This window comes from Leptidea sinapis, chromosome 10 (genome assembly GCF_905404315.1).
Source record: "Leptidea sinapis chromosome 10, ilLepSina1.1, whole genome shotgun sequence".
NCBI classification, from domain to species: Eukaryota; Metazoa; Arthropoda; class Insecta; order Lepidoptera; family Pieridae; genus Leptidea; species Leptidea sinapis.
In genome coordinates, this window is record NC_066274.1 from 1,161,507 (window position 1) to 1,184,512 (window position 23,006).

At 33.7% G+C, this 23,006-nt stretch overlaps 2 protein-coding genes across 3 annotated transcripts in view; one reads left to right on the forward strand and one right to left on the reverse strand.

The window, feature by feature from the left end:
• The window catches only part of LOC126966522 (RNA-binding protein Musashi homolog Rbp6), a 934,160-nt gene that overhangs the window by 146,845 nt on the left and 764,309 nt on the right, over nucleotides 1-23,006 (forward strand). The window lies entirely within an intron of this gene.
• LOC126966500 (uncharacterized) overlaps nucleotides 1-23,006 on the reverse strand; it is a 78,601-nt gene that overhangs the window by 22,798 nt on the left and 32,797 nt on the right. For both annotated transcript variants that reach the window (XM_050810605.1, XM_050810604.1), the window contains exon 2: nucleotides 16,771-16,918. In XM_050810605.1, coding sequence (XP_050666562.1) covers nucleotides 16,771-16,918 — 148 coding nt within the window. The remainder of the gene's footprint in view (nucleotides 1-16,770; nucleotides 16,919-23,006) is intronic.

The following is a 23,006-nucleotide window of genomic DNA, read 5'->3' on the forward strand; positions in this document are numbered from 1 at the left end:
ATTGTCTTTCCAGAACACTATATATTTTCTAAAATTCAATTATATTAGCACGCGTATAAATCCTGTAAAAAGTTACATTATTTAAAGCAACATATTTTTGCGTCTTCTAGACCTGTACAAACCGTTACAAAGAGTATAAATAGAAAGTATTTTAAGTGTAAGATAATGTAAATAAAAACAAATTAAGTCATCATTGACAGAGGCCTGATGCTTATCACAATTATAAAAATGCATTACTACATACAAAAAACCGTTAACTTACAGTACCAAGTGCCTACTCACATTTACTTAGCGTAAAAAGTGTTATGGGAACGCACAATAGAATTAAACGTGCTTGTCAGGTTCTGTTATATTATGATCCATCAATGTGTCTTCCTATTAAATAACAACGTTTAGATGTGCTCAATACAAAATATTTAGGTAAAGAAATCGCATAATACCTTTATTTATATACAACTAGCTGACCCGACAGACGTTGTTCTGTAGATAATTAAAAAAATACTGTTTTATAGGAATTTGCCAATAATATTTCAAAACATCAAGAATTATTTCGTAAAAAATGCTCCCTGTTGTTATAATGAAATTGTTTCACAGCAGAACTGTCAAACCGTGCGTCACTAAATTCTCTCATAGAAAATATGTCCATACAAAACAATATTGAAAATAAAAATAATTATGGGTCCTAAATCGAAATAAAAACTCCTATCTCTCAAGTTGGATCAAACTGAACATGAAGTAATCCCTATTGAAATCCGTTCATTAGTTTAGCAGTCCATCGCGGACAAACAACGTGTCACGTAATTTATATATATATTAAGATGTGTGTGGATTGATGTATCTACTGTACTCAATAAGTCTTGTGTTCTTCATTTATTGATTGACATTTATTTTTTGACATACTCGTGTATGGCATTGAGTATGTGACGTTTGAGTTTTATTGTCACTCACTTTAAATATATTGTAATAAAAATAATTTGTAAAACGATAAAGCTGTAAATATTGGTTCAAAAGAATGGCAATGAGGTTCTTGCCACTTCATCTCATTACAGAGCAACCTTTTCCGAATTAGTGTTAAATAAAAAAACGAACAAATTCTTTTAATATTTATAAGTGTCATTTCCTTAACCTATGTGAATACTTATTCATTTTCATTTGATTTAATTTGAATTCACGGGGTATTTTCTGCAACTCGATGTAGATTACGCGACCATTTTTCGCGAACACGCTCTGGGTTGAAGCCCTTTTGAGCCCAGTCTGAATTGGCTTACCTCAGTCCTAAACTTTGAAAATTTTTACACACGTAGGTTGCTCCGCAATGTTTCACGCAATTCGCCGAAAGATCGTCGAACAAAGGTTTACATGAATTGGAAAATCAAAAACACATTAGTACGTGGTGGGTATTGAACCTTCTCCCCGATGAGGCAACGGAACTAGTCACACAAAATAATAATAATAACACATATTTATATATATATATATATATATACTAGCTGACCCATCACCCAGCAAACGCTTTATTGCCGATATTAAAATCGCGATACAAAAGTAACTGTTGATCGTAGATGGGTGAAAATTTGGAGGTGTATGTATTTTTCAATGCTGACTCATAATCAAACAAATTTAAAAAAAGATGTCAAAAAATTTAAAAAAAAAATTTGGCGTGGCCCACCCTTAACATTTAGGGGGATGAAAAATAGATGTTGTCCGATTCTCAGACCTACCCAATATGCACTCAAAATTTAATGAAAATCGGTCAAGCCGTTTCGGAGGAGTTCAAAGTTTAACACCATGACACGAGAATTTTATATATTAGATTTATTATTGACAGGAGACCATAGACTTAGAATGTAGTACCGTACCTATAGACGACCTGCAGCCCGATTATGTGTGAGCAATTTTATTTGTCCATGTTTTTGGTAGCTAGTTAATTATTCAAAATACTAAGGGGATAGAGACAAGCGTGGCTAAAAGTTTACGACTTGTCAATCAAAATTACAATGGCAATAGATTCGTTTTCCTTTTCTATGTGGTTGTTATAGATGTTCTTCTCTCTCGCATACTTTTTGGCTATACGTTAGTATATTGTAAGTCAATAGTTGAAACAGATTCACACAAATTATCACAAATTACAACTTTTCGGCTATTAGTGCCAAATATTATTTATATATGAACATTTTTCATACAATACTTTAATATTCCCAAATAATATTATAACTGAACATATATCACAAGAAAATAGCAAATCATTGAATAATTTTGTTCAATTGCCAATTTTATTCATAAATCGCTATTACCTTGCGCCCATTCCCTGCTACCCTGTAGGGTTCCTAAAAATACAAAACTAGCTGAGATCTCGCGACTTCATCCGCGTACACACAGGACTAAGCACGCAGTAGAGACATTTCAATATTTGTTTTTAAAATAAACGAATAAGATATGCTATCGCAACACTTTTTGTAAATAATATTGTGTTCTTCAAAGTCGTAATACATTATTTCATTCTATCATCAATTCTTTTCGCAGTCGCGTGATTTAAATAATATTTTATGTGTTTCAATATTTCAAATTATTTACATTTATATAAATAATAATAAAATAAAACTTAAATAATCTAACAAAATTAATTAATTACAAATAGAAAATATCATTAAGATCGCTATCGGCAGGTTCCCCATGAAGCTGGCAACGTTACCTCTTTGTATAGCCAAACTTATCCTTTGACAGAGGTACGTACCAGATCTTGGGTCACCTGTTAAATCGGTTACCTGGATAGCGCTTTTACGAGTTTTTGTGCCGATGAACCCCAAGGACCGATGGGTCCTTGGGGTTCATCGTGGAGACGATGGTCTCCACCCCAAACAACAACAAATATGTATCCATCACCGAGTGATGCATATTTCCTCCTCTTTAGGTTTTCGGCAGATTCCGCTGCTGCACCTCCCGCTCTAGATGAATGTTCAATATGAGAGGGGGCTTATATTTTAGGTGATTTTCTTACACCTTGGGTTGCATTATTGGAGTTGTAGTAAGGATCCCTAATTAAAAAAATACTACAGCCCGGGCCCCCGGGGATCGTGTAGCGTCCGAACAGTGAAAGAAATTTTCAAATCGGTTCAATAGTTTCGGAGCCTATTCAATGCAAACACACAATAAAATATTTCCTCTTTATAATATTTGTATAGATACGCTTTTTTCATTTATAAGTATTAAAGTCTATAATAGGAAATAATTATGTTATTTTTCAGTATAAAACAAAAGCACACCCACCTAACTTTATATAGACCGACTTTTTCGTCGATCAAAAACTAATGGTGTAAATACATCAATAATTGAGAAACGAAGATTCATATTTATCATGCAATCGTTTTAACCCACACGGATTCGAATACGGAACTCTTGCTTAGAGATCAGGCTCACTAACTAGGCTAATAGGTCAGTCGAGTTTGTATGATGCGACCATCAAAATATTGTTCGAATGTAGGTTGGAGGTGGACCCTCACAGTCCTTGACTGACAAGTTCATGACCTGAGCTGTGCGACCCTATTTCAGTGTCTCGTATCAATGTTGCCTCGCGGCATGTTCAAATACGGTCATCAATTTGGATCCAATGGACATCCTTTCGGCATTATTATAATATTTGATATCATTCCATACAATAAATAACTAACTTTGAATACGTAATATTTCCCTCACAACATATATGAATACTAGCTGACCCGACAGACGTTGTTCTGTAGATACTAAAAAAATACTGTTTTATAGGAATTTGCCAATAATAATTCAAAACATTAAGAACTATTTCGTTAAAAATGCCAGGAACTGTCAAACCGTGCGTCACTAAATTCTCACATAGAAAATATGTCCATACCAAACAAATATTGAAAATAATAATAATTATGGGTTCCAAATTGAAATAAAAACTATCCTATCTCTCAAGTTGGACTAAACTGCACTCCATGAAGTAATCCCTATTAATATCCGTTCATTAGTTTAGGAGTCCATCGCGGACAGACAACGTGACACGTAATTTATATATATTAAGATAATATACTGAAACAAAGATTACTCGATTCAAGAATTGAATTCATTCAATTCAAGAAGAAAGAATATATAATACGTACACTGTTAGCTAAGGCACCAATTTTACAATAAAATACCAGATGATTTATTAGGACTAACTGAGCACAAATTTAAGAAATATATTGATGCGCCTTTGACATAGACATATACACTGGCCTGCAAAAGTAAGTATCACACTTTTCAAATTATTTTTTTTCTTAACTATAGAAGGTAGAGATTTAAGATTAAAAACGTTTTGTTGCAAATTTTATAGGCTTTAATTCTTAGAAACTAAAATTATACATTAGTAACATTTTTAACTTAAAAAAGATAAAACAATGAAAATAGACATTTTTAGTTTAGTGTAAAAAAAAACAAATAAAATGTAAATTTATTGAATTAGGCGTTACTTTGCGGAAATCCATAATTATACAAATTATTTAAGTTTTCTTTAGCGTTAATTCCGCCAATATTTCCGGCACGAGACGATCTATCGTCTCGTGCCAGATTTTGGCGAGACAACACGTCCTGAGGATGCCTCGTGTAGAGGCGAAACACGTGTCGAATTGTTTTAAGGACAAATATTGGCGGAATTAACGCTAAAGAAAACTTAAATAATTTGTATAAATAAAATGTATTACATGTTATTTAATTTTTAATTACTGGTATTGCCTCCTCGAGCTCTGATTACAGCTTCGAGCCGGTTTGGCATACCGACTTCCTGAATATACTCTTGTACGATATGAGCCGTGTGTGGCCGGGCATTACCATGCATCAGCATCGATCCATCACCCATATTTGCCAAATACGGCCCTGCATACTCATTGAGAATCTCTTGAGCATATCTTTGCCCAGGGAGGGTGCCATTTTCTATGGCTACTAGCTCTGTGAGACCTTCTGAAGATATGCCAGCCCATACATGTACACTGCCTTCACCGTATTGGACTCTTTCTGAGATGCAGGCTTGAAGGTATCGCTCACCAGGTCGCCTTCGATCAGAAGTGTAAAGGGAGAATCGAGACTTATCTGCAAACAAAATTCTTGACCATTCTTCTGCATCCCACTGCATGTGTTCACGGGCGTATCGCAGTCTCGCTACTCGATGCTGTGTCTCGAGTTTTGGGCCACTCGCTGGTCTTCGGGGTTTCAAATTTGCTTCAGCAAGTCTTCTTCTCACTGTACTGTCACTATTGTAGTCCCTCCGGGTCTGAAGTAGCTGTTGCTGGACTTCAACTGCATTTTGGTGGCGATTTCTTAACACAGTGGAAATAATATAACGATCTTCTCGGGCACTGGTACACATTGGTCTGCCATTACAAGGTCTCCTCAGATGGTGTCCAGTCTCTTCGTACCTTCGCTTTACCTTCTGGACCGTTCATACCGTCACACACCACACCATTTTTGCAGTGCGACTCATCCTGATGCCTAGTGCCAGAAAAGCCATGATCCTAGCACATTCTTCAACTGAAAGAGGCATGATAAATAAATGGTATGTGCTTTTTAGCATAAATTTTTAAAACAAGACCCATCGATCTTGAAAAAAATTCAAAACAGAAAGAAAAATCTGAATGTTAAAATTGTAATTCGGAAACGTCCACTTTGAAAAAGGAATGGTTTTGTTTTTGAAGTTTTTTTTTCAGCCAATTCTTAAAAGAAGGTTACCGACTATAAAGTTTTTATGTACAAAATTAAATTCTCTTTGGAGTCCTTTTTATTTCGAAAGTATATCTTGTGAACTTAAAACGTTATAACAATTTTAAAAGTATGATACTTACTTTTGAAGGCCAGTGTAGTATAGTAGATTATATTGAAGAAAATTTTGTACAGGTCACCTAAAATTGTATATAGATCATATAATGATCTAGAACAGGGGGCAAGTCAAGCTTGAACTGCTGGCGATCTACCTCAAAATTGTTAGACTACAATCGATCGGCTCTGAGAGGCTTCAAGTATGTGTGATGACGGATTGTTGTCTAGGTAGTCTATGACATAGATATTAGTTTTGCGCAAAATATGTATTTTTTTAGTCAAGGTAAGCATAGGTATGCTCTTAAATGTCAATGAAAAAACTCATAATTATTATTCAAAACTGCGAGTTTATTGGTTCTTACAAAACAAACGCGTTCTAAAGTTTTAAGCTTAACTAAAGAGTGACTGGATGTTGAATCTGCATGACACTGCATGTCCTGAGCATACTTTTCATAAGATGGTACGTAATTACCGATTTTAGTTTATCATACCGGATTTTTTTCTCAAGTTCGACTTGAAAAGCACTCGCGATCGACCTGTCGATCCCGATCGCCCGTTTGAGCACCCCTGATCTAGAAGATGGGCTGTGAGTTTCCTATCAGTTCTTCTCCCCATTTCAAGGCCCCTTTACAAACTGATGTAGCTTCATGACGTTTACTAAGTGTTATTACAATATATTATGTTATTGTCACTCCCTATGCCAAATAGATATAGATAGAACATCTCTAAAGAGAGACGGCTCAAATGAAATTGATGTTTAGCATGAAAACATTAGCATTTAACGGACAAAATGAAAGCCTAGCAGTCTAAAGTATTATGCATTATCCTCATATAATTGCAATGCACATAATAAGTGCTACCATAACAAGGAGGCTTAAAAGCAAAAACCATCGGATTCTTCTACTGTCAGTAGACTGATTTTCATCAAGCGGACTTGTCAATGGACGAGTATCGTACAAGCCTGACATCAATTTATGATATATTGATCAATGTCGTCCTACATAGATTGCAATATCTAATATATAAAATTCTCGTGTCATGGTGTTAAACTTTGAACTCCTCCGAAACAGCTTGACCGATTCTCATGAAATTTTGAGTGCATATTGGGTAGGTCTGAGAATCGGAAAACATCCGCCTAAATGTTAAGGTTGTTCTAATTCTTGAATATGTACAGTAGGATTTTGTGTATGTATATTTTTAGTATTATTACATAATCCTATAAAAATAACAATTGGTTAGAGTGAGAGAGTAGGAGCCTGCCTACCGCTGCCGTATGAGTGATATCGTTACGAAGTGGGCTACCCTCCCATAAGAAGTTATGACTTATGAAAAATGAGCCAAAAAAGATCTCATAGTCAGCCTTGTAGTAAGAAATTTATTCTTTTTTCTTCTCTTCTTGTCTCTTTTACATGAGACATAGTGAGCTACACCAATAGCTACCCTTTGGATGAGGAAATTTTTAATGATTCACCGAAAACTTTCAATAAATTTTAAATTAATTTTGGCAGTTTTTTAAAGCACTTTTTTGATATAAATAGCTAGCTGTTGCCCGCTACATTGTCTGCATGGACGCTATAAAGCGGGAAAAATAGTATGCATGAATCTTGCATGATATATTGTAGCACATATTATGTTGTCCGACCTCTTGTTAATATTCATGCAAAAATTAAAATTAAATCTAACACATAAACGGACAAAGAGACAAAAATTCTATAAAGTACTATTTGCAGAACACTGAACACACAGCATGTATTCTTGAAATAAATATTCAATACAGATTCTATTTTGCTTACGATTTTATTATATGTATAGATAATAATGATATAATAATATTGGCACATATCTACACTAATTATCTTGTTCTGAACTAGGTATATTCTGTACAATGGGTATAAGACAGCGATATATTTAATGCAATAAACATACTTAACTATGCATAAATAGATATAAACATCAATAATTTAAAGTTATAATACCCTGAATTACTAATCCAAAAAAAACATTTTAATCTAATATATACATGACTCGGAAACAAACATTCATCATAATTTAAATGTTTGCACCTACCGGAATTCGAACCCGGGACCTCTAGCTCAGCGTGCATCAATGTTAACAGTATATTAATCAAATAATTATTTCCACTAGCAATAATAGATTGATTTACTATCCAATATTTTCTATTTCAGTCATTATTTTAATGAGAATCTTTCCGTATAGGAAACTGTAGAAAATGCGGAAAGTTAATTACCATTCCACACTATGTAAGTGTTACAATAAATATGATATAGTGATAAAGAAATTAAACGTATGCATGCAATTTACGAATGAATACACATTTCCGTGTGATAGGAGTAATATAATTAACATAAGTAGGTCAAAGAAACATATCTCGCTTTAAAATCTATGTTATGCAGATGTTAAATCTGTTTTGGCTATTGAAAGTAATTTATTGTCAACCAAAAAAAAAAAATCAAGCGCTAATGAGCTCTTCATCATCAGCTGGAAGACGTCCACTGCTGGATAAAGGCCTCCCCCAAAGATCTCCACGACGCTCGGTCCTGCGCTGCCCTCATCCAACGTATTCCGGCGATCTTGACTAGATCGTTGGTCCATCTTGTGGGGAGCCTACCAACACTGCGTCTTGCGGTATTTGGTCGCAATTCAAGGACTTTTCTGTCCCACTGGCGATCTTTCCGTGGAACTATCTGCTCTGCCCACTGCCACTTCAGTTTCGCAATAATTTGGGCTATATCGGTGACTTTGGTTCTCCTACGCATCTCCTCACATCTGATTCAATCTCGCAGCTCTTATTTACCTGGAAATGCTGGCAAGGAAGCGTATTCCATAGTTTGATTGTACATGGCATTTTATTAAATAATGTCCTATAAAGGTACACATCCACAACATCCAAATAGTATGGACGATTTTTTAGTTAGCAAGAATATATTCGCAAATATTTGTGACTGTAGCAAATGAATCGTAATTAAACCAATCACTTAAATGTTTCTATGGCAGTAAGTCAAACGACAGATAGTCCATCTGCTGATTAGTGACCAATGCTTCTTGCTTGAATGAATGCCACTTGTTTCTATCCTTACAAACCTCACGCGCTATACATTCAAAACTCTTTTCATATATGCTCACCGGTTCCGGGTGCTTCGGACCTTTCTTGAGAAAAGCTCAAAACGTCCCCAATTTGCTCCTTTACAAACTTTAGCAAATTTGTTGACTTTGAACATACATTTTTTTTATATTATCACATTATCTAACAAAATTTAGGCCCTGGAGGTAAATACTTCCGCTTATTGAAGAAAACATTTCAAGATTGCAATGATAAATACCGCTAGAACATAGTAATAATCATTGGTAGGTTGAAGTGGTCATAATGTGTCTAGACTAGATGTAGACCAGACCAAACACTAGATAATTATGGTGTTAACATACATTTATTAATAACGACACAACTGTACCTAGATACATGCTTTTTACCAGTAGGAGGCAATTGCGCCTATTACTGCCGTGAAGCAGTAATGTGTAAACATTATTGTGTTTCGGTCTGAAGGGCGCCGTAGCTAATGAAATTACTGGGCAAATGAGACTTAACATCTAATGTCTCAAAAATCCTGAGCGGCACTGCATTATAATGGGCAGGGCGTATGTATTACCATCAGCTGGACGTCCTGCTCGCCTGTTTCCTTATTTTAATAAAAAAATGATTTAGTTACAGTATATATATATATATATATACGTACATTATTTATTTATGTGAATTCGTAATATTTGTACGAGGGCGTTCAATAAATAGTGTTAATGAGTGCAAACTCATTGCAAAACCTGGCTGGTTAGCCTAGAATATTAATATCTTCTGTTTATAGAAATGGAAGTAAATTGTTTTTAGTTTGTCCGAGCGTGTGTTCGAAAGTAGATAAGAGTTTTGATTGATTATAATAAAATACTTGTCATAGTGCATCTTATAGCCGAAGAAACAAATATTTCGCCCGTGTTGTGTGTTATGTTTAGTATTTCCACGAACACTTTAGAGATTAATAAAGTTACTGGGTTCAAGAATTACTATAAACGCACAAAAACACATGAGACAAAACGATAAGAAGTTGGTAAATCAAAAAGTGTAATCTGAAGATCATTTTAGATTTTAATAATTTTAAATTATAAACTACCACCAGCTGGTAAGTGGGTATCTGGCGAGTAACTTAATTGGTGAATTTTATAAAATGAAAATAAACAATAATGCTCTGTTACAAAAAAAATCACAATGTCTAGAAAATATGTTAAGAATTATATACATATTTCTCATTTTTGCGAAATCTTTTTTCATTTTTATTATTATTTATTTAACCCGATTTGTGACCATTCCATAACCACGTTTTAAGAACGACTGCCCCCATCTGATACTATGACTTGTTAACTTTTACGCAAAAACTTACGTAAAAATACAGTTACATTTACACATGTTTTAATCACTTAAAAAGTATTATATTTAAATTAATGTGTAACACTCGCGTTTAACAAAGAAAATACTAAGAAAACATCTTTTTTTTAAATCCATCTTTCGTTCGTTTTTCTGTTTTACAGATGTAAAGTTCAGTGTGATTCTTTTTAATTATAAGAAACCGAGGGTAGTTTTTTAATTACTTATACTGTCGATTTTGTATAGGATTCAAGGCCTAATGCAAATTTGCAAGTGAATCGGAAATATTAAAGTAGGTGAAATACGTTCAAAGATAACAGTACATACATAGATATAAAATATGTAGAAACAGACGAGGCTTATTATTAACCGCATAAAGAGTACAATAATAGATATGTATCACTATCAGATAAACGAGTTTCATTTACAAGATCGATTGCTGTAAATGGCGTGAAGTAATAATTTGCGTGACTCTCTGACTAACCATCAGCTTCAATCTTCAGCCTATTTTTGGCTAATGGCTCAGTGACCGCTTAAACTGAATCTACATTCGATAACTCGGACACAATTACGTTAACAATTTTTGTATGTTTCACGCTTACAAGATTAATTGTAATGTTATTCGAAAAAAAATTCGATGATAACGAATCTAGAATCATGACACGCATAAAATTTAATTGATATCAATAATAATAGATGCTGTACGATAGTATGTTATTATTTACAAATGAATGCAATCGTTAGACTAAAGGAAAATTCATTAAACATTAGGGAAGTGAAACCAGCGAACACCGTATAATTTTTCTTCAATTTGCTGTTGAGGTATATATAGGTTATATGGCATAAAAGGCATTTATTTTCTCAAAATTGATTCCATTAGAATTATTTTTGATGTAATTTCTAATATACTAGATACTATTACCGCTTCGGAAATAAATGGCGCTCTGAAAGAGAAGAAACGGCGCAAGAAACTCTCCCAGAGAGACTCCTGGTATATATAAAATAGGTATATATAGGTATATATATGTTATATTGTATATATAGGTTATATGACAACTTCCATGAATGATATATTTATTCAAATTGTTTTAGAAGTCAGTTAGTCCAGCAAGGGGGAATTCAAAAGCCTCGAAACAAAACGTAGTCGGAGAACAGATCAAAAGGATTTTGAAAGCAGATTCATGTGAGAAAATGGGATATGCATGGAATAAATATTGAATGCACTAAAAAGTATGAAAGTAGGAAAAGCTGTTACTGAGTAAGCGCTGAGATGCTGAAAGCTGGTGGAACAATAATGGCCATTCCACTATATTGCCTATTGCATATAATATATGCTGTAGAACAGGCAAAGTCCCAAATAATTGCTGTAGAACAGGCAAAGTCTCAAATAATTGCTGTAGAACTTTTTTTATTCAAAAAAGGAATAAAATATGTGGATCTAGCTAAAAACGAAAAGTCTATTGCACTTTCATAGAATTTGAGAAGAGTTATGACGTAGTGATCTAATAATAAAATGTAATTTTGGAGGATATTAGCTTTAAATGGTTTAGTGATTCAAGCTATTATGTGTTGCCTACTACATCGATTTGAAAGGGAGTGAATTTGGCCTACGAATAAATAATATTCTTATAAAGTTTTTTTAAGAGAAAAAGAAGAGTAGAGTAAAGTAGATTTTATGGAATACTAGCTAACCCAGCAAAACGTTGTATTGCCGATATTAAAATCGCGATACAAAAGTAACTGTTGATCGTAGATGGGTGAAAATTTGAAGTTGTATGTATTTTTAAATGCAGACCCATAATCAAATTTAAAAAAAATGTCAAAAAGCTTAAAAAAAAAATTTGGCGTGGACCACCCTTAAACATTTAGGGGGATGTAAAATATATGTTGTCCGATTCTCAGACCTACCCAATATGCACTCAAAGTTTCATGAGAATCGGTCAAGCCGTTTCGAAGGAGTTTAACTACAAACACCGCGACATGAGAATTTTATATATTAGATAAGAAGGTTAGCAACACGTCCGCCTGATGGTAAATTATATGCCCATTACAGTCGTAGTTGTTACTGACTAACTTTGAAGGAACTTCAAAGTTAGTCAGTAAAATTTTCCGAAAGTTCGCGCCAAAAACGATACTATTTGAAAAACAACAGCCACAGAGTATTATTTCATTAGTAGGAATAAATAGTTATTATTAAAATGAAGACGCCGTTACAGCTTTTATTGATTTATCGCTGCAAGGTTTACAATATCGGTGTACGACAGCAGTTGTCTAAATGAGGATTTATTGGATGCGTACTCTGTTCAATGAAGATACCGGATGCGATGCACTTTTGTTTATCTCTCGATAATACGAGCGTCGCTGTAAAATTTAAGAGTATTTGTATTATAGTGTTATGTAATTCTCATGAAGTTTTCTTATCATCCAGGATAATAAAAATAATCTCTATTTGAAGTTATGTTTCTTTAGGAGCGTTATGAAAATATGATGAGAGTGAAATCTTAAGATGCGCGCGCATCACTCTAACACAAAAGTAACTGGGTGATTTTGGTTGCTAAAAATTTCTGACATTTGCGACATTTGTTATTGAAGTAATACATCTTTTGGCACGTTATGAAAAAATGATGAGAGTGAAATTTTAAGATGCGCGCGCATCACTTTAACGCAAAAGTAACAGGGTGAAGTTGGTTCCTAAAATTCTGACGTTTGCGACATTCGTTTTTTTATTTATATCAGCTTTAGTCACGGTTCATCGGTATCGACTAGTTTCACACCATTTGCAGGTCCTTCATAAGCGTGAGTGTAATGGGTTGGAGATAAAGTCTCGTCTGGTGTTAAGTGATAGAAATGAGCAGATGATCCACTTAGTGTTGAATGATACAACGAGCAGCTGGTGACCCATACCCAGGGGTGTTAATGAACCCAGACCAATTGGTGTTAAGCGGTATCATAAGCCCATAACTGTGTCAATAAAATACCAAAGCGAAGTGTAATATTATACAACCCTGATCACTTCACACTGCCCCCGTCCCTCTAAGACTTGAAGATATTAAACATGTGACTATAACTAACTTAGAGGCGTCGGAGGTGCCATAGGTGGCTCTTAACACCCCCCGGTTCGATCCTCACCCACCACGTGCCGATGCGTCTTATTTATAACGTTTTAATCGACGCTCGTTAACTCTCTTGTGCTTCCTCAAGAGAGTGTCGGCCACGGTGATCACATACCATCAGGTGACCCTTATGTATATAGTCATAGTCAAAGTTCTTTATTTGCCAGAAACATTCACAAGTAAAGTTGTTACAAATTTAAGAGCAGGCACATGTTTCGTCTTGACAGACATGTAAATATTTCAGTGGTTTCGTTTTATAATAATATAACCTAACACAATAAATAATTACATTTAATTTGACCAACGTAAAGCCTACAATATACAATAATTAATGAAATGTTAAGAGAAAATGTAGTAAACTAATCACAAAAAATTATAATATTAAAAATAGCATTCGTGCCAGTTACCACTTCATTTGATAATATTCGTTTATTGAGTAAATTCAGTATTTTTAAAAGTGTTAATAATTTAAATTTAAATCTATTTAACACTGTCTCCTCTTGTATTTCTTTTGGTGATTTATTAATGCTCTTCGTCCACCTTTTCCAAAAAAAATACCAATTTGTAATTAGAGTTCTCCATTGTATTTTTGAGTTTAATGATAACCTTTAATCACTATTATCATCGATAACTAGAAAGTGAATTTCTTTAGAAAATGCAATTTTCGTCGGCCTGTAATGAAAACGCCGACAAAGTTTATTGATTACTTTTACCGACCACAAATCGAAAGTAATTTGTCAGTTCAACCGCGAAATTGTTACTGCATTTTACGAGGGTTTATCTTTATACTGTTACTAAACTAGATATAAATTGCACTATGATTAACCGCATTTAAGTGATTCCGTTGTAATGAAATATCAAGAAGATATAGTTTAAATTTAACGATACGATACAGAATATGTGGGTAATGCAAGAGTAGGTACATTGTACCTACATTATTTTGTACTAGCTGACCCGAAAAACGTTGTTTTGCCATGTAAATTATTTTTAGAGTTAGACCGTTTCATGGAAATTATAACATAACTTTATATGTCTAAAATAAAAGATTTTTTCTATAATAAAACGTAGCCTAAGTTACGCCTTATTACACCAGCTACCTGCCAATAAAAGTCCCGTCAAAATCAGTTCCAGTCAAGAGATTAGCCGGAACAAACAGACAGACAGACAAAAGTTGTAAAAAAAAATATTTTGGTGTATATACTCATATACATGTAGTAAAAAACGGTTATTTCAATATTACAAACAGAATTTTATTTATATGTATAAATTGCAGAAAGTAAACGCAATCGTATAACTATATGTAATGATCTTCTGATGAAAGGCTCGCTAAAGGATTAATAATATCATCAAAACTAAAGAACTTGTAGTAGCAAAAACTAAGATATAAACAGACATTTCATCTATGAGTGTTGGTAGGTGGTGAAGCCACTGCCTGTGGACATCCAGAAAACTAGGGATCAAGAGATGTGCCGGCCTTTAAGATGGAATTATGCTCTGATCTGACTCTCTGACGTGATGTTTTGTTTGAACCTTGACGTTCAGCTGATGGTAATTGATACGCCATGCCCATTACAATGCAGTGCCGCTCAGGATTCTCAAAAAACCCAAAAATTCTGAGCGGCACTACAATTGCGCTCGTCACCTTGTGACATAAGATGTTAAGCCTCATTTGCCCAGTAATTTCACTAGCTACGGCGCCTTTCAGATCGAAACAAAGTAATGCTTACACATTACTGCTTCATGGCAGAAATAGGCGCCGTTGTGGTACCCATTATCTAGCCGGCTTCCTGTGCAAAGAAGTGGTGAAGTCCCACTGGTGAGCTATCATATGCAACGTGGACTGTGGTGTGGTGCTCGAGGCGTACAGAAAGAATAAACTGGAGAATAAGCAAAGAGTAAATGAAAGGAGGAGCCTGATTATGAACACAGTAGAAAAACGCAGAAGAAAAACCATCTTATACATCTTGACAACCTTATAAAAAATATGCTGGAAGGAAAGCGAGGCATAGGGATGAACCTTGGGTTAAGTAATAAATCTCAAGTCAAGACCAGAATAAATTTCATCGCGTATAAGGAAGTCAAGAAAACGACATTGGACAAAGATAAAGAAAGAGGGAGATAGGTCAAGGAGGAAGCTTTTTTTTACAGTTTTAATAAACCGCAGATATAAGTAGCTATTTAATGTTAATATCGATGGATTAAATTCGTTCTAACAGATTTAACAACAGCTATATTAAATATTTTATCTACACCCATGCTTTAAATCCTCTATTAAAGATTCTGAAACAGTTAGCTTATTGCTAACATTAAAACACCCAATGTTCTAATAACCATTACATCATCCAAAAGAGTGTTGTAATGTTGTACTGAATTTCATAACAACACTCCTATTTTTTTTTCATTCCCTTCATGCTCAAAGAGTTTTAACAGACAGCCACATTCTTATTTCTGGATGCGTGGCATCTGTATGAATTTCAAAAAAAGAACATTATGGTTTCGCGTGTTCCACACCACCAGAACGTCGCGTGCCGTAAAAAAAGTAGGTTATTCGAATCCCCGCCATTTTTCTGTTTACGATATTTTTATTGTTTGTTTACAAAAAATGAGCGATTAATTTCCAAAAGAACATAATATTCAAGTGAATTTTAATTATTGCACTATACAAAATGTAAATTACTACTAAAATAAATAATTCTTTCATTAATACTTAGTTTATTTGTATATAATCAGTAATGGATGATATTAGGTTACTACTAGGACTGGCTGTTTTAATGTTAGCAGTAAGCTGTTTCAGAATCTTTTAGAGGATTCATATTTTGGGTGTAGATAAAGTCTTGTATGCAACTGTTGATAATTAGGTATTAAAACACTCAAGTGATACTATAATCACACTCGGCTTCGCCTCGTGAGATAAATCCACATTCGTGTTTTAATACCCCTTATCAGTTGCATAAATAACTATTCTTTTACAAACCCTCCTTTACTCTTTATTACTTACTTACCCTTCATTACTCCTTCATCTCAATGTTTCACAACATAGTTTCGTTTAGACTTTACTTTCATATAGATTTAATAACATTATGTGTAAGTTATTTTAACTTTGAAAATAATTATAATTAAGTATTATTGAAGTATATGAGAAGTTGGATAAACCTTTTGTAAATAAAAAAAAAATTACAATATTTTAATCTCTTTACGTTTTGGTTTTTAAGTTTTACTTTTACGTTTTGGGGAGCGCGCCTCAGCTGCCACACTGTATACCACTATATACCAGTGTGGCGGTCCTAAATCTGACGTTCTCGTGTAACGGTAGAAAATCTGACGTTTTCGGTTAACGCTAGAAAATCTTACGCTTAGGTCGAGTAGACACACATATAAAATTCGCCTCGCTTCAAAAATTTTATAGAATTTCATACATACATTCAAGACATGTTGAGTTGTCAACTTGTGCATAATAAGGCTGACAGGCGCAGAATCCCCTCGTGCATTGAGACTTAGGTGCCGAGCATTCTGACGTGGAGCGGCACTTGGACCCAAGAAGCACCGCCTCTACACCGATGGAGCTTATCTGAAATTATTCAATATTTTTTTATCAGTCATCAACAGATGAGTTCTACTCAGACTTAACTTAGGATGTCTTATAACTAAAAGATAGCGATATAATATGTAATAATAAATAGCATATTGAGGCTCATATGCTAGGTATAATAACAATGACAGAGAATTGTGGCGTGTCCCTAATTTTCTTAAAAAAATATTCTAAAACACTGGTTATTATCAGTGTACATGCCGTTAGTTATGGTTTGGGGCAATTTTACAGACAGTACACTATGACTAACTGAGCACAAATTTAATAAATATATTTAAACTTATTTGACAAATTAGGTTTACTATAGTATAACAGATTATATAGACGATAATAATGGATGGTTCTTGACTGGTTTTGCGCAGGCCACCCACAATTGTACAGTATATAACATACAGAAAATTTGTTAGGCTAAGAATGTTTTTTATTCTATGATTTAAAGATGGGCTTTTTCTCTCTGTGTCAAATCCTTACCAAAGTATTACCAATATGTTAAGTTAACAATTTGATGTTTTTTTAAAGAGATAACCCTCACATCTGGGATTAATTTTTTAAGTTAAGTATAAATAATATGTTAGAAAAACTAATTATTTGACATTATAGTTCACGATATATGATTGATTTTTACTTAAACGCTTCAAACATATCTGTTGCCTAGGAATTAGATCGGCTCCTTGCCAGTATCGACTTACGTAGTAGCTACGGACCCTCCAATTAAAAACAAATAAAATTATTTGAATAAAAAACTTTTTGCTTTAGGTTTAATTATTACTAGTTGCTAATACTGTCCTCCAAATTGTCAAAACAAAACAAATAATAAAAAAACGGTTTTGTAAGTAATTGTCAATAAAGTGGCTTCCTTGTGCGGTGCTTCCGGGACGATACGACATGGGTACCATCAAAAAAAGCACGTACACCTTCCTAAAAGGCCGGCAATGCTCCTGTGATTCCTCTAGTGTTGAAAGAGAATGTGATGAATTTTTTGAAATTATAAAAATACACATGTGTAATTAGTTTTTTTTTTTTATAAAATATTGTTGCAAAAAAATACAAGAAAAAACAAAACAACATAAAATTTTTATAAAGCCTAGGTGTACATTAAACAATAGGATAGAACAAAATGTTAATAATAATAATCACTATTTTAAATTTCCACGATGATAAAAAATAGTACAAAATCTTGTTCCCCTATGAGCAGTATACTTATATAGGTATCATTCGTCTATTGGCTATTATATTAGACAAGAAGAATTATCCAATAAAGATTGATACAGTCCACGGATGAGCGCGTCCAAACAAAGAAACATAAACCCTTCAGATTTATAATATTACTACATATTTGATATAAACATATTGTTTATTGAACAATTAACCTTTTAACGAGTTATTAATAATTAAAAGATATTATCAGTTTTATAACGCGAGATTCCGAGGCTATAAAATAATAACTATTGCATTATGCCGCCATTAAGGCGACACTAAATGCCAGCGACCTTGAGCGATATGAGTTCACGGCTGCCGGCCCGCCATCTATGTAACAAAGCCAATATTTTCAAAATTCTTGAGTGGAAAACAGTTTATATGCTTACAATCCTCGTTATTCACTACTTATCTGAATATATTAACCTACACAAAAAAGTACAAGCTATAAGAATAACTTTTCTAAGAGAAGTACCAAAAAAATACGTCACGCGATGCCAAAAAACTTGTTTAACTTCAAAGAAAAGTGGTAGTTAAAAAGGCTCGGCAGTGTTAACTATAACCAACAGCAAGCAACCTACAAATAAGACTTAAGGATATGTGTAACAGGATTAAGTAGTGTTCATAGCTCGAAATGCTATACTTTCACCACAAAGCTTGTATAAAAACACCATGTTTGCGTGTTTTCTGCATACTCTTCGCCTTAAGGGCTATTTTTATATTAAAGTGATTTAATTATCATCTTGCGAGTTGCGACAACGATTAACCGTGTCCTGATCATGCTGCTGACTTTGGTAACAATAACCGTATCAACCTATTATTACATTATGTATTAATAATTAATTGCTGAAGAGGTTATGTATATCTTGATATATATAAATTACGTGACACGTTGTTTGTCCGCGATGGACTCCTAATCTAATGAACGGATTTTAATGGGAATTACTTCATCGAGTGCAGTTTAGTCCAACTTGAGAGATAGGATAGTTTTTATTTCGATTTGAGACCCATAATTATTTTAAATTCCAATATTTGTTTTGTATGGACATATCTTCTATAAGAGAACTTATTGACGCACTGTTTGACAGTTCTGCTGTGAATAAATTAACAACAGGGAGCCATGACGTTTTATCCATAATGTATTTATATATAAAAATGAATTGCTGTTCGTTAGTCTCGCTAAAACTCGAGAACGGCTGGACCGATTTGGCTAATTTTGGTCTTGAATTATTTGTGGAAGTCCAGAGAAGGTTTAAAAGGTGAATAAATAGGAAAATGCTGCTAAATTAAATAAATATAACAAATTTGTTTTTCCTTTGATGTGTCCATACTTAATTTCTATGAGAGAATTTATTGACGCACGGTTTCACAGGTCTGCTGTGAAACAATTTCATTACGACAGCAGGGTGCATATTTTACGAAGTAATTTTTGATGTTATGATATATTATTGAGAAATTCATATAAAAACATTATTTTATTTATTATATACAGAACAACGTCTGTCGGGTCAACTAGTATTATATATCATTGACAGGGAGCAAATTTTAACAAAATAATTCTTGGTGTTATGAAATATTATTGACAACATAAAAACACAGTATTTTTTTTTAATTACGCACAGAACAACGTCTGTCGGGTCAACTAGTATAATATAATATATAAGAACGAATTAAATAACAAATAATATGTCAAAACTATAAGAATTGCAATTCTAAATTTAAATCAAAATGAGCTACGATGCCACAGTGCTATATCAAAAATATTGGTTTTAAGTGAGTTTAATTCTAAACTGTTATTATTATAGCGTTTTCTACGAGTCTAATATTAAAAAACAAATCTTTTTCATCTTTCTAGCTCAAAAACGGTCCCATTGCTGCATAACACCAGTGAGCAAAAGTCCTTTTTTAACCGACTTCAAAAAAGGAGGAGGTTCTCAATTCGTCGGTATGTTATTACTCACTCAGAAAGAATTTTTCGTCTTCTCCATGCACTTCCTTAATGACGAGTTGGAGGAAGCACTCAGGAGCTGTTATATTTAATTTTACCGCTGAAGAATAAATAAAAAGACAAAAATATGAATTGATAATATTATGTTTAAATATATATTATTCTTAATTCTTGTATACATGAGAGGAAAGGTCTTTGTTTACATATGCCTTTGTATCCCTCAGTTCATTTCGTTCAGGAACTTGGGATTCAAACTCGGTACTCGCAACAAAAATGAACTTTGCTCGCTTCTTGAACAAATAACTATTTATTTATTTAACACATCAAAAAATCCGCAGAACTCATGTCATATTATAATAATACTATTGTAGAAATTACTAATTATAATGGATTTACAATATTTATAATAAGACGTTGTATTTGTGCGTGTGTGGTTTTCTGTGTGTGTGTGTGTTTGTAAATCACTTTTAATTTATACCTTCCTTTAGATTTTTATTAACAGTCCTTATTAACAAGAGCTTATGGATTATAACGGGTGTAGTAATATAATTAAATAGCTAATTATTGCATTACTTAGTTCATAGAGGATTAATGATTATAAACGAACATTTCGCAGATTTTCTAAACTGTGTGTGACTACGACTAATTCCTAATAATATAAAATACTAGCTGACATAGCAAACGTTGTATTGCCATATAAAGTAATTAAAAAAAAATTGGGGTATAAAAAATAGATGCAACAGATTCTCAGACCTACCAAATATATCATACAATAATTATTGTATTCGATTGGCATCTTGCAACCCTACAGCGGATTAGTGGATGGAACAGAATAATGTAAAATCCCGATACAAAAATTGTTGAAGATCGTAGAAGGGTGAAAATTTGAAGTTGTATGTATTTTTCAATGCTGAATCATAAAATAAAAGAAATTGTCAAAAAATAAAAAATAAATATTAAGGGTATATATTATGTTATTTTATATATTAGATGTAAACAAGGTAAGTATTATGTCACATTTGCAAATTGCGGCGACAATCATAATCCGTGTCTATGCGAATATAAGGATTTCCTTTTTACCCACGCCTGGCTACGACCCAGTGCCAATTTTGTCTGCACGTCTAATTACAAAACTAAGATCGACGTTTCCACTTCTTAATGCATTTTGAATTAATTTCGTTCGTTTTCCGTGTTATTTATACTTCAAGAATCAACGTAATAAAGTACTCTTTTTTTCTAAATAGTTTTCCACCATCTATCGATGTTTGCTGAGGTTGTCATCACTTGTTTTAGTTCCGCAAACTCTCGCTACATGGCTAACAGCGCCAAAATGGCGAATATCAAACAGGCACAAAAGTACTTTGACAGCCGCCAGTCCAGTTGTTTTAAGTAGAGGTCAGTGATTGCAACAGTTTACGCGGTACTTATGTCAAAGCTCAAAATATGACAGATCCTTTACAAAAAAATTAAGTATTATTATTATTTAACATAGGTGTATTTTTTGCCACCAAAATTCCTGGATGTACTTGTGATGATATTGTGCTCTTCTTACTGTCGTTACGTCTATAGATGTCAAAAATTTGTTTCTGATAAAATTTTAAAATGAATCCAATTTCACAATTGTAACCAGTATTTTAACCAGAGAAAAATAGCTGGAACAACATTTTGTAACATTTTTAATGTCATCAAACTAGCCAGATACAACTAAAGAAACTTAATTTGAACACAAATAAAATTTTATGAACGATCGAACCCACGACCTCTCGCGTTCCGTGCGAGTGCCCCAACTGAGCTAACCGTTCGAGTGACGCATCATCATAAATTCTTGTATGCTTTGTTCAACTCTCAGGTTGTGGCTTGATTTACAGGATCTACTTTACAGTTGATAACCTGCTCAACCACAATATTTGCATATTAGCAAATTGACTTGAGACGTCACTCTTGCTAATCTAAACAATTTGAGGCACAACCTGACAGTTGAACAAAGCATACAAGTTTACGTACGGAATCCACGACTCGCCATTTTGATTCGCAACTAACATCTAACTATGGCTTAGATCATTATCATACGTCTAAATAGACTAGAGACAGCTGAGAAAATGTCGAAAAAAATTGAGTTTAGAATAAAGCTCTATTTTGCAAACTAACACAAAGTGTCATACAAATCGCGAGTGTAAGACGTAGCTTGTCACGCACACTAAAGTATTAAACCTGGCCTAACTCTATCTATAAGTATAAATTATCTAAGCTATCAGGTTAGTCTTATGCTAAATATTAATGAAGCTCGTAGCTTTAAGTCTGGCAACTTGGGCAGCCTTATAATTATTTCAAGTCAATTGAAAACGTATCCCGTATCGAATGGAATTAAATTTTCAACGAGCTTGTCGGAAACGTGGCTTTAAATAATTCAGGCTTCGGAAATATGAAATTATTCAAGAGGAAAGGAGGGTTTCGTTTTAGACATACATATATTCTGCGAAATAGAAATGTCTGCTGTATACTTATATATAAACAAAATGGGAGTGTCTGTTTACATTGTATTTAAATCCTTAATAATCAGAATGTTTACTTGGTTGTTACACAATGCAGTGCCGCTCAGGATTATTGAAAAACCTAAAAATTCTGAGCAGCACCACAACTGCGCTCGTCACCTTAAGACATAAGTTGTCAAGTCTCATATGCCCAGTAATTTCACTAGCTACGGCGCCCTTCAGACCGTAACACAGAAATATTTAGATACACATTACTGCTTCACGGCAGCATTAATCTAGCCGGCATCCGGTGCAAAGGAGCCTCCCACTGGTAGTCTGTATTGTTATGTTAATTAAATGATGATAAACACTGATGATACTTGGCGAGTGTTTAACATTCACGTAATAAGTTTCAACCGACTCCATAAAATATAATAATACCTTAACTCAA